The sequence below is a fragment of the Malurus melanocephalus genome, unplaced genomic scaffold (genome assembly GCF_030028575.1).
Source record: "Malurus melanocephalus ecotype Western Australia unplaced genomic scaffold, MMel_1.1 scaffold_414, whole genome shotgun sequence".
Lineage (NCBI taxonomy): Eukaryota > Metazoa > Chordata > Aves > Passeriformes > Maluridae > Malurus > Malurus melanocephalus.
The window spans coordinates 440,419-456,749 of NW_026623646.1; the positions used below are offsets into that span (position 1 = coordinate 440,419).

The window sequence follows — 16,331 nt, forward strand, 5'->3', positions numbered from 1 at the left end:
TAAATTACATAACTGGTTTGTTTGCAAAAGATCATTTCAGCATATGCTTCAGACTGACTAGTCTTCTTAAATTAGGACAACAATAGAAGTAGCACCTGGGAAAGAACACTCCCTGCCATCTGAAGGCAAGAAAGACAAGAATCAAGGTAAAACAACACTTAACAATCATTAGTAGAAAACTAATGAAGAGTGTGTTATCAGGATTAGGGTGTTTTTTTTAACTGAAAGAAAAAGCTCTGTCCGTATTAAATTTCATAGATGACATTTACATCTTTGTAACTGAGTACCAGTTTCTACTCCACAGAATTTGTAGAACMGAATCACCATCCTCAAGGTACCTCACTGTCTGTTCAGTCAATATCTAAGGCACTTCTGTTAAAGAACAAGGTTAAGGCATGTGTTGGAACTAGACTGTAAAACACTTCTGTTCAGACATTCAGCGTACAATAACCTACAAGGCTTTTATGGACAGCTAAAATGCAAAGAGAGCACAATGGCAGACTTGGGTGTAAGAGGAAGATTTACATGCCACAGGGAAAAAGGCTGTGTGTAATCTACTACACAAGTTATACACAAACTATGCTAGTTCTGATAGATTCCATAAAAAGGGGAAGAAACAAATACACAAATACAACTACTCAGAAAATGAGTGGTATTATTACCTGTTCAAGACAGTGTTATGGCTTGAAATCATTCCAGTAAAACAATTAAAACAACCTGCTGTATGAATTAGACAGTTCTTTCAAGTAGGACAATCTATTTACATTTCAGTAACACAATGTTCATTTTGAGTATACCTGATTATTACCTATTACTTATTACTGTTGCCATTACCAAAAACTTAAGCATGAACAGAATTTTGTCCTGAATTCTTGTCAGGTATAACATATGTTTCACTGAAGAATTTTTCTTGGTACTCTTTTTGTGCCTGATAAAATGTTTTTTTTTTTCAGGTTTGCTAGGGCAGCAAATGTGTTTTAATAATGCTTACAGTGAAGAAGATGTGCTCTCCCAAAAGGAAAAGGGAGGAAAATTTTATTTTTCTTCAATTTATTAATTACCAATCTACCTAAGAAGTGAATAACTTTAGACAATGTATGGAACAACTCCATCGACTGAAAACACAAAAAAAATCTGAAGACTCTCTGATGCAGATCTCTGTTCCTATATGCCCAACAGCACAAAGCCCGTCAGCAGCAGGGAAGAGATCATGGTTAACTCCTACACTCTAGGTCCAAGGAAAGGAAGAGAAACTTGCAAGAAAAAAATGGCTAAGTACAGAAATACTGTAAATGCTACTACACAATGAAGAGAGATAAGGTTTTCTAGATCACAGAATAATAGAATAGCTTGGGTTGGAAGGTACCTTAAACTCCCACTAGATCTAATACTCTTACTGTGAACAGGGACATCTAACGCTAGAGCAGGTTGCTCATAGGCTCATCCTATGCAGCCTTGAACTCTTCCAAGGATAGGACATCCACAACTTCTCTGTTATGCAAACAAACTGTTTAAGTGCCTAACCATCCTCATAATAAAGAATTTTCTCCTAATGTCTRATGTAAACCTTTCTTCAGTTTGGAGCTATTCCCCTTGTCCTGGTATTCTATGCCTTCCAAAAAGTCACTCTTCTTCTAAAAAGTCACTCTTCGTCTTTCTTGTAAGTTCATTTCAGGAACTGGAAGGTCCCAGTTATGTCAGCCCAAAGCTGAACAGTTCTTCTCCAGGCTGAACAATCTCAAGTCTCTCAGCCTTTCCTCATACCAGAGCTGCTCCATCCCTGTGATAATTTGGTGGCCTCCTCTGGACTCTCTAACTGTCTCCTCTGGACTCTCCCTGTCCCTCCTGTGCTGGGACCCCAGAGCTGGGTGCAGTGTTCCAGGTGGGGTCTCAGCAGAGCAGAGCAGAGGGGCACAATCCCCTCCCTCCCCTGCTGCCCACGCTGCTTTGGATGCAGCCCAGGATACATTTGGCTCTCTGGGCTGGGATTGCTCATGGCTGAGTCATGTCCAGCCACTCACCCACCAGAACCCCCAAGTCCTTATCCCCAGGGCTGCTCTCCATCTGTCCATCCCCAGCCTGCCTTGACAGCAGAGATTGTCCCAACCCAAGCTGGCTCTTGGCCTTGTTAAATCACAGGAGATTCCCATGGGTCCATTCCTTGAGCTTGTCCAGGTSTCTCCGGATGGCACTCCATCCTTCAGGTGTGTAAACTGCACCACTCAGCTTGGCATTATCTGCAAATTTGCTGAAGCTTCTCTCCATCCCTTCATCTATATCATTAATGAAGATATCGTAAGCTTTTTGCTTTGACCCTTCTGCTATTAAAGAGGACGGTAACATGGTTCTTCAAAGTTGAGGTGGGCAGAGACAGTTGGAAGGCACCAACTGGTCATATAAAAGGGAGAATATTTCAAAATAATCATCTAAAATACACACCAAAACAAAACAAAAAAAAAAAGAACAAGCAAGTAAAAACTGCATCACTTTCAAAGAAGACATTTTCAAACATTTTTGCAGTCAAACGCTTACACTAAAAACAAAATGTTATGTGAAACAGAAATAAGCAAGCCTGCAATGGTAGCTAATCAAGCCTGAGGAGAAGAAAGCTTGTGTAGAAAGATGCAACATTCTTCACACAAAATCATAATCCATATCTACAAACTGCTTTCTTCATTAGGAGTGCAAAGACTAGTTACTATTGACTCATAGACATACTTTCGAAATAATTGTTTTCTGCAAATAACTACTAAGTTAAATACCTAGTGTATCTCTTAAAATGCGTTTTGAATTAACTTCTATCTTAGCTGTATTTGCTGCTGTTTCACAAAATGTAGTATAAATAAAACCAGAGTAATGCAAAGTCAGATTTATTCCACAGCTCAGCACAGCAAATGCAGATTATGTTCACAATATGTTTAAAAAAACCCAAACAAAGTGTGCCAAAGGCTTTTTGTCTTACCATTTCAAGTTCCCCCTGTAATTCTTTGCAGTTTTTTTCCTCATTCCCTAGTTTCGCAGCAAGGTCTGTAATTACCCTCTTCTTTTCCTCAATTACTTCTTTCATTTGATTGTTTGAGATGAAGCATTCTCTTTCTAATCTGGAAAATTTCAACATTAGAATATTTTTATCAGAAATACTTATGTCAAGTATTTTACATATTAGAAACTTATCTATTCCTTCTAAGAAAAGCTATTCAGTTATGGTTATGTTCTTTTCCATTACCAAGGCTTGTTTTAGACTTCCAGTTATAAATTAATTTGCTCATTTGGACATGGACTCCAGATTACATGTAATAAACAGAAGTCATCACATTTTAATAAACATCTTAGTTCTCTTCAGAAAGATGACACCACATCTTGCACCAACAAAGCTGATTTCAAGCACAAAGTTTGCTTTTAAAGTATCCATGTACCTGACTATTCTCACCCTGGTTCTGGCGAAAACAGGGTAAATTTTTGCAGTAGCCAGGAATGGGCATGGCTAGAATGTGGAGGTCATTCTGTACCACCTCATGCCATTTTCTGGGGACAGGGGAAGGGCTCCCTTTGGGTAGTGTGGCAAAGGGACTGGATAGGTGCCTAACAATGAACCAGGTGTGGATAACACATGACACAATACAATAAATGCACTCAACCAAAGAGCTGCCATTCTCTGGTCATAGAGAAAGAACAGGCCTGAATGAACCTTGTGAGATGCAACAACGTGCACAAAGACGTGAATTTAGGAAGCAAGATCACCCTAAAGCGATGTGAATACATCTGGCTGGAATAGCAACTATGCTCAAAAAGGACCTGGTAACCACAGTACACAGCCACAAATCAGCAGCATGGCATATGAGTGGAGATAGCTAACAGCATCCTGGGCTGTATTAACAGCATAGGCCGATCAAGGAAAATGATAAATCACCTTCTATTTGACAGTCATTACAACACATCTACGATAACGACCACTTTTAACTAAAAACATCCCTCATAACATAGGAAGAAAAGTTGGGAGTGGGCTAAGGAATGGTCACCACCACGGTTGGAGGCTGAAATACGTGGAAGAACTGAGGAAACATGGCATGTTCAAGCTGTAGAAGAGAGAACACCATGGGGTATAACAGGCCTCCCAGTATCTAAAAGGAGGTCATCAAGCAAATGCAGTCAGTCACTTCACAGCAGTATTTGGCTAAAGGACAAGAACTAAATTCAAAGAGGTTCATACAAGGAGAAATGTCTTCCAACTTTATGACAGTCAAAGACTGGAACAGGTTCCCAGAGAGGTTGTGCCATCTCCATTCTCCACATTTTCAAGACCTAGCTGGATGAAACCCTAAACAGCCTGATCTCATAGCCGATCCTGGTTTGAGCAGCAGGTTGGACTTCAGATCTCCTGCAATTCCTTTCAAACCTGAACTATTCTTTGATGCAGCTCTCAGCAGCTCTCTTTGTCTCTTCTCCTATCCCTCCTGTTTCCCTAGCACTGAAAGTAGTGCAAAGGGCTCAAAGTTCTTCCAACTTTGATGCTTTTGAATCAATATTGTCACTTTCTTACCTTGATTTATTTGTTACAGATCAATGCATCTTTTTAGCTGAAGGACAGCTTCATCAGTCCTCCAAATACCTATGTGCTTCTACATCACCCTGGCTGACTTTTTGCTGTAGATGTAGGTGTTTACTTCTTATTCTTCAAAATCTGCCTATTCCAGGCCCCCAAAGCAGCTTCTGCTCTCACAGCTTTCAGAAACACAGCAGAAGCAGTTCCAAATTATTCTATGTCATGTTCTCACTCTTCAAGGAAAGTAAATTCACACAGAGACCCAAATCCCATGTTGCTTCCAATTTACATAGTGCTACTGGATTCAGAGCTAATTAATAAATTATGCAACCCAGAAAAGCCTGTTAGCTTGGTTTTGGTTATTATAACTGTATTTTTTCTAAGAAAATAACAAATTATGCAACTCAGAAAACCATTTGCTTGGTTTCAGTTATTACAACTACCTTTTTTTCTCAGAAAATGAATTCTTACAGCATTATATATCTTCCAGCTTCAACGTTATTCACCTACATCAAGTTCAGCTAAAGAGACATATAAGTGTTCTAGCACAACAAATGAAAATCTCTAAGATTTTCATTTGGCTAAGGCTTAAAGATAAATCCATGCAACTCATCCAGAAAAAGAGAAAATATGTTTGGATGCCAAACTATGTCTTAAAAGAAAAAGCCAAGATCCTGACATTGTCTGAAGTCCAAGGACCAGACCCTTCAAAGGTAAGTAGATCAAAGGCTCTTGTATTCTCTCAGAAGGTGTCCCGTGAAAGCAATCACTGATATTCACCAATGTTACTGACACTTGTATGCTTCAAAGAATAAAAAGGGCACAGGAAACAGATGAGGCAGTACCTGCTCACACCATATAACTGCCTCAAGGGAACTGAGTAGATTGATGTCCACCTCAGAAAAAGCTTGACCTGCACTACCTGTCTTTATAGAGGTTAGGAAATTTCCTTGTCTGGACGAACAAAATTGCGAGAATAGGCTGTTCACATTTCTTCAAGACCTTTTAACAAAACCACCAATTGTTTTAACTGTCTTAACTTTCATGGAAAGATTTGCATCCTCTGAAACCACAGAGGACAATTTGCTTTCAGAAAACTCAGATGGCAGAAGCTGCTAGGATTGYCTGAATCAACGCATGATTACAAGAAGTGAAAAGTATTATTTAGATATTAGACAGTATTTATTCTCATATTCAATTAACCCATAGAACAGCTGCCCCAATCAGGCATAAATTCTGGTTTAGACCAAAAAACTCTAGGATAGGGCAAATTGCTTCCCTGAAAAAGAAACACTGAACATAATTGTCTTGTTTAGAGCAAAAAGGGAAGGATTTTTAAGGTTCATGCTGCATTTTAGTAACACAAGTATGTACTTCTCTGTAAGCACTAATATTGAAGATCCTAAGGCAAATGGTACCATAACTGTAAAAGCTGTATTTCATAGTCTTAAGTACAAAAAATATACATATTCAGGTATTTCCTGCAGTAATTCCAAACAAAGAAATATACTCTCTTAAAAAAAATCTTTTTTTGAGGATAACGTTTTCATTTAAGAGTTATTACCATTTTTCAAAGACATAGCTTTTGTGGATCAAAAATATCATAGATACAACCCCTTCAATTCTCAAAGAAATATCTTCATACACCTAGATAAAAGATTCTCACAAAGAGCAAACCATGATTGAATGCACAATACAATTCAATATCTAACCATCATCCTTATATTGGTCCGAATAAGCTAATACAGAAAAACACTTTTAAGAGTTTGATCTCAGAGACTTAACTGGAAAACTATTACTTACAAATGTTCACAGTTTTTAACTAAATTTACTAATCTAAAATTTAAAGAACAAATCTTGTGGTAAAACTTGTAGAATTTTAGTGGTTTGGAAAATACCTAAACAGATATTTAAGCTACCATTAAAAATGCTGCTAATCAGCTAATATTTTATATCTATTATCATCTATTGATTTCCAGAACATATTCATACTAACAGCTCCCTGACTGACAAAAGAAAGCTATGTTGGATGCTGTGTCGACAAGACAGGACAATTTTTTCTAGACTGAAAACTACTCCAGCTTAACAAGCATTAGTCAAAAAAAAAAAAAAAAAAAAAAAAAAAAAAAAAAAAAAAAAAAAAAAAAAACCAAGCTAAAAAAGCCTCATATTACACTGAGGATGACAACTTTTTCTGATCTAAGCTCAATACAAAGATGAACTTTGGAATATTAGGTCTTTGAACAAGTGAAGAAATGGTTCAAGAATGAACACTGAAAGAACACTCAACAAAACTTTTTAACATTAATTTTTCATATTTTCTGCACGGGAACCTACCAGAAGGAAAAGAAAAAACCCACCACACCAAATTAAAAACTAAGAAAACCAAACGAAAAAAAAACAAAAACATAGTCCATACATTCTGTAACAATAAAAGTTACATACAAGAAAAACTCAGACAGTACAAAGTAGCCTGTTATACAAAACTACTGATCCAGCCATTCCTCAAAAAAAAAAGCTGGCTTGGAAAAAGGGAGCATTTTTAAAGCAAAGCAATAAAAAAGAAATAAACTGTTAAATCAATGGTCCAGGCCTTCTCACATTCAAGAAAAGGCAAAGAATTTAGTATCAGTTTAGTGGCATGTCTTTGCTGACAGAGAACCCATGCTCAAAGTAAAAATGATCAGACAAGACGAGATTACACTTCAATTAACTGATGTTTTTTTAGAACTACAGAGACTCTTGGAATATATTTACTCAGTTTCACAGCTGAGAAGACTACAGTTTTCCTGCAACATCACTTTAGATTACTATCACAATATACTTCCCAAATTTTTATAAAAAAAATTATCATTTTCTTTGAGCAAAAAGCTTCCATTTTTTAATGTGAAACCTCTTCAGACCTCTTTTGACCTTTTTTTAATGCAGGGCTCTAAGATGTTTATAATATAGCACAACTTTCAACTATACCGCTAAAAACATCTCTGTAAGCATGAATATTCCTGTTCACAGGCCACAATATTCCTGTTTAGTAAGGAAACTAGTTTCTTTTCTCCCTTCCACTGGTTATATGAGCAAGTCCACAAATACCTCTAGGTACAAACCCACATAATCCTAGACTGAGAGTTGCAAACTGTCTTTTCAAGCCATTCTGCTACCTCAAGTCTCTTCCCACACCCCCACTGTGTGCCACCCACTTYATGTCTTCTTAAACTCCCTCTTTCCCTAAATTTCACCAACTACTATCCTTTATTTCACCCACTGCTCAGTTCTCTGCCTTACAACACCATTCTTCTTCCTGACATTTTCTCACCCCAAGAGAAACTTGATTCAGCCAAGGAAGAAGACTCAGTACAATGCATCCTATATCTGCCCGGGGAATATAGCAAAACCTTTCTTCCAAAAGCAGATTGTGCTGAGCAGGAAAAGGAATCCCAGGTAATTTTATCTCCTCTCATACATTTCAGACCTTCTTCTATTTTCATTACCTAGTTAACACTTTCCACACTCATTCAAAAGCTGAAAATGAAGATTAACCACTAGAAATGATACACAACTTCTCAATAGGAGTCTTAAAAGATTCATCTAGCTCACTGAAGTGAAAAATAATATTTTCATTAGAATATAAGTGTATACAGGGTAAAAGAATCTGTTCTAACCCTGCCACATGTGCTTTCCTACACTCCTCYCAAACACACAGAAGACAGGACCCTGTCATAACTATCAATTTCAATATTTTTGCTACAGCAAAATAATCAGTAACAGATCAGTTATTTTCTTTACCCACTCACATGGTTACTGATATGGACCTGTTATTGATGGAATACTAGGTTCTAAACTTCAGGTTGGTTTGGGAAATTGCATCAGATTTAGTTTTCTCATACTGACTGAAAACAATACAAAATGCAAACTACAAGTGGTACTTACAGACAAACTGTCTCCTGCCATTTTATGATGAATTTAAAAGGGAACTTACACATTGAGTTTTTCCACGTTCTTTTGGGCATTCTGCTTTTCTCTCTCATATGCATTTTCTAACCCTTTGAACTCCTTTTTGAGTGTTTCTAAATCTGAAAGAGCTGCTGCTCGTCTGTCCTTTTCCACATGCACAGCTTCTTCAAGTTCTCGAACTCGTAACTACACCAAGTGATAAGAAAGCAATCAAAGCAAATTAGGAAAGATTAACATGATCTTTTAGTGCTGTTCTAAGGTCTTTCTGCTCCACAGCAAAGTATATTCTATTAATTTGGTATAGAAGCATATAAACATGTAAAAAACTTTGAACACGTGTAAAAATGTAGGAACACATACAGTTCAAAACAGAGACAAATGGATAYACTGATGAAAAGTATCTTCTGTTCTCATTTGAAGGTGTCTGGGTTATCCCATTTTCAGTTATTATTAATACTGAAGCTTTCCAGGGGTATTCTAATGTTYAAATAGACTCATGAAGTGTGGGACTAACAATAAAGGCCACACTTCCTTTCTGAACAAAGTACACTTCAAGCTTGTTCATGTATATAAACAAGGAAAAGATCTTTTTATTCACAAATAAAACAGAAGTTTCTAAGTTTAAGGAATGTTATTGTCTCAATTCCTTTGTATGTTGCAGAAACAGAAAGGAAATTAAGAAGACTAACTCTTTTCTACTAGTTTAATTCATCACTTTTAAAATGTGTCTGTACATACAAAAGAACATGATAATAAGAAAATAACTGACTGAAGAATGGCATTTCTTTGGCATTTGTTACTCGGAAAACAGGAAAAAAAGGATACCAAATTCTGGGGGGTTTTGCTTAGTTTTTCAAAAGGCCAGTACACTTGTTAACAAATATGATATCACAAACCAATCACGATTTAGTTTTTTTAATTTTTTAAATAAACACTAATTGCTCTACTGAGTCCAACACTGTATGATACAGTTTAAGTATACAAAAATTTAAAGTATGCATACTATATTAATTCATATAATCAATCTTTACCAGTAACTGCAAGTACCATAATTTTTAAGCTAAAATGCACTCTGAGAAATTATGTCTGAAAATGCAGTTTCAGGATGCAATACGCTYTAGAGATGTTAGATGTATGTTTGAATATCTCCAAACAGCTCTTAAGTGCCCATTCAGAAGATACAGGACAGAATATTTAAACAGTAGTATAGTGCTTAAAAATTGTGAAACATTTCCTTTTCCCTCACTATTTAAATACTACTGGGAATTCTCAAACTTACAAGTGTGACATCTTATTTTATTATTTATTCTAATAATTTTAAAGTCCCCTGAAAAGGAGATATTCTTCTATTCTGTTCTTTTATATATTAGTTTTTACGTTTTTGACATTTACTGTAATAAATCTGTTTAGCAGTTTCACTGGAGCAAATGTTCTTAATTTTTTGGAGCATTGTGTCTTCACAACATCCTCAAATGTTTTACTGTAAGCTTCTATAAAATATTTAACAAAAAGTTTACCTGAATGATCTCTGAAGTGAAATTGGATGCTAAATGTGCTGCTCTCTCTGCTTCAATGCTTTCTTCCAGTTTCTTTGTTCTCACTGAAGCTGCCTAAAAGTACATTTTGAGGATATTTAAGTCCAGAGAGATCATAACATGACATCAAGTTTATTCAACTCATTAACTATATTGGAACTCTATACTCCAATCTGATATACCTGAACTACCTTGGAACTGTGACAATTCACACCAAGAAACACACATAGAAATAATCTTTACTAYACAGATTATTAAATTAATATTTTCTGTTTAGTTAAATAAATTGATACAGTATCATGTTATTGCTGCATTTTTTGTAATCAAGAAAACTGCAACTAGGGTTGGAAAGCAGAAAGACCAAGTTAAATATTCTACCTAGTGCCTCACTATTTGCTCACCTGAGGCAAAGTAACCACATGCTGTATGTTCTAAAATATGAGGTATCAATARAGCATCTACCATTTCATAAATAAGACATGATGGACAGAGAAGATTCTTCAAAAAGGTATCTGCTTAACATATTTATTAAAAAAAAAACAGCAAATACTGCCACTGTACTTTCATATTGCTAAGATTATTCTCATGAACAAGAATGTCTTTATAAAGGGTAAGAAGGACTCAGGAAACTACTGCCCTGACAGGCTTCACCTCAATCCCTGGAAATATTATGGAGTGCCTCCTTCCGGATGCCATCTCTATCAACATGGAAACTGGTCAGAGAAGTCAGCATGGATTCAGCAAAGGGAAATTATGCTTAGACAACCTGATTGCCTTCCACGATGGGAGACAATTACCTGGATGGATGAGGGAAGAGCAGTGGATATTGTTTAACTGGACTTCAGCAACGCTTTCAGCACTGTCTCCCACAACATCCTATGGACAAAGTAAGAAGGGTGAATAAGAGCACAGTGAGTTGGACTGAGAATTGTCTGAATGGGAGATCTCAGAGCTTTGACCAGAGGTCGGAGGCCTGTCACCAGTGGTGTCCCCAGGGTCAATATTGGGTGCAATATTGTKTAAGTTYTSCATCAGTGGCTGGATGAAGGGGCAGATGGCTCCTCAGCAGGRTCACTGTGTCACAGAGTGGGAGCAGTGGCCGATAGCCCAGAGGGCTGAGCAGCCCTGCAGAAGGGCCTCGACAGGGGAGAGAGGGGCACAGAAGAACTGTCTGAAACTCARCAAAGGCAAATGCAGGGTCCTGCCCTGGGGAGGAACAGCCCCAGGCACCAGCACAGGCTGGGGCTGATCTGCTGGGAAGCAGCTCTGTGGGGAAGGACCTGGGAGCCCTGGTGGATCACAAGTTTTCCAGCAGTGAGCCATCAGTGTGCCCTGGTGGCCAAGAAGGCCARTGGTGTCCTGAGGTTCATTAGCAAGAGCAGTGCCAGCAGGTCAAGATGATGATCCTGCCCCTCTACTTGGCCCCAGTGAGGCACATCTGGAGTGCTGTGTCCAGTTCTGGGCTCCTCAGGACAAGAGACACGGAGCTGCTGGAGCTGGTCCAGCGGAAGGTTCGAAGGATGATCAGGGGACTAAGGAGCATCTTTCTTAAGAGGAAAGGCTGAGATGGCTGAGCCTGTTCAGCCTCGAGCAGAGATGACTGAGAGGGTCCCCTCTGAAGGGAGGGAGCCAGAGGATGGATCCAGGCTTTGCTCTGTGGTGCTGAGCAATAGGACAAGAAGCAATGGGCACAAACTGATGCACCTGAACATGAGGAAAAACTTCTCTACTGTGCAGTGACTRTGCACTGGCACACAGTACCCAGAGAGATTGTGGATCTCCTTCACTGAAGACATTCAAGAGCTATCTGGACATAACACTGTGCCCTGTGCTCTGAGATAACTCTGATTCAGCAGGTAGGCTGGACCAGATGACCCACTGTGGTACTTTCCAAGCTGACCTGTGGTGGGCCTGTCTAAGGCCTGGTTAAGGGAGAGAAGGCCTGTGAACATTCTGGAACTGTCTGAGCCGTTGGCCATCGTTAGCCACGAGCGGCAGGTGCAGTAACGGTTCCAGTGGGGCCCTGTCCCGAGTACCCTAGTGACCATGAGACCTGTTAATGTATCTAAATGGTAAAAGGGAGTCAGCACGTGAGACCTGTAACAGCAGAGTTGCCATAAGTGTTAAGTTACTGTTATTACTGTTAGGCAGTGTAGCTATATAAGCCCTTGTTGTGCACACAATAAATGAGAGAGATTGTTCTACCAGAWCCACGAGGTCATTTCTGTGTCTCTCCCATCGCCCTGACAAATGGTTGCTCCGACACTGACCCATTCTGTGACTCTGAAAAACAGCTTGATATATTCTCTAGGTATTACTCCTTCCAAAAATCAGCTCCTAATCCCCTTTGCCCGTAACAGAGAATTAGCAAATTATGCCCTGCTTCAGTTTGGAGGAATCCTTAGCAAGATCGCACAGGTGAACATCTGTCAATAGGATGGTTTTACTCAAAAATACTGCTAGTCTATTCAAAAATGGTCAGTCAACAATAAATACAAGTGATGTGGATTTCATTTCTTTTTTAAAACATTTTAAAAGWCTTTCTGAAGATAATTCTATTTTAACTTTGACAGGAGACAAAGGAAACAGTGAGGAAGGTACTTCTCACAACATTGACAGTGGGAAATGTAACTTTTAAAAATTAAATTAAATTATTCACTGAGAATATTTCACTGCATACCCTAAAGAGCAAAAACACTTTTTTGTCTTTGGATTGTTTATTCAAGTGTCTGTTTTTACAGAAAACATCAAAATGAAAAAAGTGATTCTGCAAGTAAAGTTTTCAGGCACAGCTCTGTACTGAATTTGACTTGTAAGTCTTATTTCGAGCACCTATACAAAGTAGAACTATGACTTYATCTCAGCCTCACTCAGCTGAAACCAGAGATGCAAAACACAACCAAAATGGTTAACTTATCCTCTCAAATGGAAACCCCCAAGAATTTAGCAGTTAGATTTTATCAGTCTCAAGATGAAAAATAAAAACTGAAATAACACATAATAGCTTGAATGAGGGCATCTGCAAGAATTAAAAAGTGGAGTAATCAGATTCTCCCAAACAGAACACACAAGTGTCAGTTCTTAGTACTGTTCTTTAAAAGAAGAGTCTGTCTTCTTAAGCTAACATGATGGACAAAAATACAAGGACAAGCAACGTGGTCCAAAGGAAACACAAACTCCCAGAAATATAAAAACCTCAATCCTAAGAAAATCCTGGAACAGTAAGGGAAGAAGGCAGGAGCAAGCAGGTATCTGTAAGAAGTACCAACACATCACTCTTTTGATTTCTAAAGTAGTAGCAATTCCATTTAAACAGTAATTTTATAGACGTTTCCTTTGCTTGCACTGCCACAAGTCACTGAAGAATTAACTCATAGAATAAGTGCGCCCATTAAAAAAAAAGTACTGGTAAAAATTAGCATTTCAGCCACAGACATTTCTGATGATCTCTGGAATAAGATAAACAGTTTCTTTTTGCAACAGAACAGTCTAGCCTACTGGAAAAAAAGTTAGGAATGCTCTTCACAGCCAAAGAAGAGCCAGATGTATCAGACAGGTATCCACCGGAAAGCATTCAAATATATTCAAGACAGTATACATAGAAAAATTGTATTAGAAACTGGAAATCAAAATYTGACACATAAGTATAATCTTACATATTATAACCCTAGATAAAGGCGATTTTTTCAAAATCAGGGTTTCTCCCTACAGTTAACTACATCAATACCCTATTCTTGAAGTTCCTCTTCTTCCTTCTCCTCTTGAAGTTCTTTTGAAGTTTCTCTTCTTCTACAGTTTGATTCCTTAAAGCTTTGCCTCATACCAATAGTTTGTTACTATTTTGATTTTTTAAATTTTGTTTAAATTAATTCACTGTAACTCCAAAAAAACGAGAACCAGGGAAAGAAACAAAATGTTTTTTGATTCAAGGTAAGTCACTGTCAGAGATCTGACAGAACTATCACTAATTTTTCATATTATTAAAAAACCAAAGATGAAGACTAAACTGTATTCTTTCCAAACATCTCAGAAGATTACTCAGACAAACMTTGATTTTATTTTACCAGTCTATATCCTATACCTGCAAGACAGGATGCTTAAAAAAGCTTGCAAAAGAACTACACATGTGAATTGAGGAAGTGATACAGATGCTGACTGCGGAGCAATGATTATTCTTCTTCCTCTGCTCTGTGATTAGCTTGTCACATGCCAGCAAAACATTGWGAAATTAGTCAGAAAGAAAAAACAGAACTTCATGAGAGATACCAAACCAGCCACTACCATTTACGTATGGCTAAGCAACACAGAGTTRTTAATATAAAGAAATTCAGAAATGCTTAGATTACTCTAAGGAAAAGAACTTSGGAATTTCTGTCTATCAAACTGCACATCAGTCCCAGAATTTACACCTGGATTTGAAGCTGGCCAAAGACTCAGCTGGGAAGAACACAGCTGCAACTAAGTGCCATATAGAAAATCTATTCTATTTTGCTGATAAAGGTTCAAACAGGCTCTACTGATACCTATATGCACTTCCCTTCACAGTGAGAAGCTGCATGATCCACCAGTGAGCACAATCTATTACACACTCTGTGAGTGGAAGAAAAATGTCAGGGATGAGTCTAACCTGTAAAATCATGGTAAAAAATCCAAAAGGAGAAACAGGAAGGAGTTTCGTTTTCCTGTCTGACAAACAGAAAGACTCTGGCATCAAAATCATGTCAGACAGGCAAACCTCTTTGAATCAAATAAAAGATGAGAATAGTATCCTTACTGAATCACGTCTGCAAACTTTACACACTGCCTCTCTATAAAAAGAAGCTGTGTGAAAGCAACCTAGAGCAAGCTTGCAGGCCACAGATATCCAGATCATAGGCTTGTATCTGAGAGTCAAATGGGAAAACATTCTAGTTTAACATGGAAAGCTTCTTGTCAGGTCCGAATCCATCTCAAGGATGGACCAAAAAAGTGAGTTCTCCATCAATTACAAAGTGTTGGCTTATCCAACACGGAGAATATTGGTTATTCAACAATATTTAGTCACTTGCTACTTTCACATGCACCTAACAAGACATATGAAGGCAGGCATCTTACTTAAGATAGCAGACACAAGCTCATGGAATTTCTGAGGTTTCTTGGATATTTAAGCTGATTGACTTCAGCCTTAATTTAAAGAACAAAGATATGTGGGATCAGTCTCCCTGACAACATAGACTGAATTCCGACTTTTGAGAAAAAGTAAATAAAAAGTGACGAAGGAAAATTCAATGCCAGCATTTAAACTTGTGGGCAAATATGGTTTATGTTTAATCTCCTAAGGTTCAATCACTTTTTCAGTGTCCTGTTGCATATCAATGCTAATATAGTTTCTATGAAACATTTTCTGCATGCTTACAGTTTGCAATACCATTTTCCAAACTGTCCTTTGCRGCTTCCACTTTTCTGTCCCTCATATTTGCTCCAAATACTGCAATATTGTGAAAACTGGGGTACTCCATACTGAAAGTCTTAATTTAGTATCCGACATGACACATTGTGAAATATCACATTTGGTGTTTGACATTTGCATTTACATAAAAATACCCTTTTTCAGACAGGCAACAGAAAACAGCCAGAAGAAAAGAAAGATACATTTACAACWGTTACTGAGCTTAGATACAACAATGGAAGTAATTTTTCTTATCCACTTCTATTTAAACCACTACTGCAAGATGTTTCCATTATCAGGATACTTACACTTATGCAAGGCTGAGGTCCAACCACTCAGCCAAGATAAAGGTGTAAGTGAAGAGAGCATACATATACCTCATATCTTGATCACCATTCARCCATTCTGTTTGTGTGTCTCCATGGTCAGATCTTTTTCCTACTTAAAAGTATYTCCCTGTGACTCATAGTTCAAACTATGGGGATCTAAACACATCTSTGGGAGATTTGCTGACCACTTCCACCGAGTGATAGAAATGCTGATACCTCTTGATCATGGTAAGGTGGAGCCATCTCCTGTCCGGAAAATAAACAACCTTTTAGTAACTATAAAGTTACCTAAATAAAAACAATTTTTAACCACTGAAGTAAATGTTCTTCCAGCCTGACAGAGTGTGGCTAACCCTCACTGCACACATTTCCTGAACTTGAAGTCTAGAGAAACATGTCTCAATGACAGAACAGCCATGCTTGACCTGCATGACACTCSATAAACAGTTACACTGGCATGGGAGCTACAAGATAAGCCATAAGCTTAACTTTGCATTAAAGGAAGAGTAAAAACAACTAGGACTGCTAAACTGGTATAGTTTGGT

The 16,331-nt window shown here is 37.8% G+C and overlaps 1 protein-coding gene across 6 annotated transcripts in view; it reads right to left on the reverse strand.

The window, feature by feature from the left end:
* CCDC171 (coiled-coil domain containing 171) overlaps positions 1–16,331 on the reverse strand; it is a 146,441-nt gene that overhangs the window by 106,243 nt on the left and 23,867 nt on the right. For all 6 annotated transcript variants that reach the window (XM_057379641.1, XM_057379643.1, XM_057379644.1 and 3 more), the window contains 3 exons: positions 10,012–10,104; positions 8,520–8,680; positions 2,963–3,101 (listed from right to left, as the gene is read on the reverse strand). In XM_057379641.1, coding sequence (XP_057235624.1) covers positions 2,963–3,101; positions 8,520–8,680; positions 10,012–10,104 — 393 coding nt within the window. The remainder of the gene's footprint in view (positions 1–2,962; positions 3,102–8,519; positions 8,681–10,011; positions 10,105–16,331) is intronic.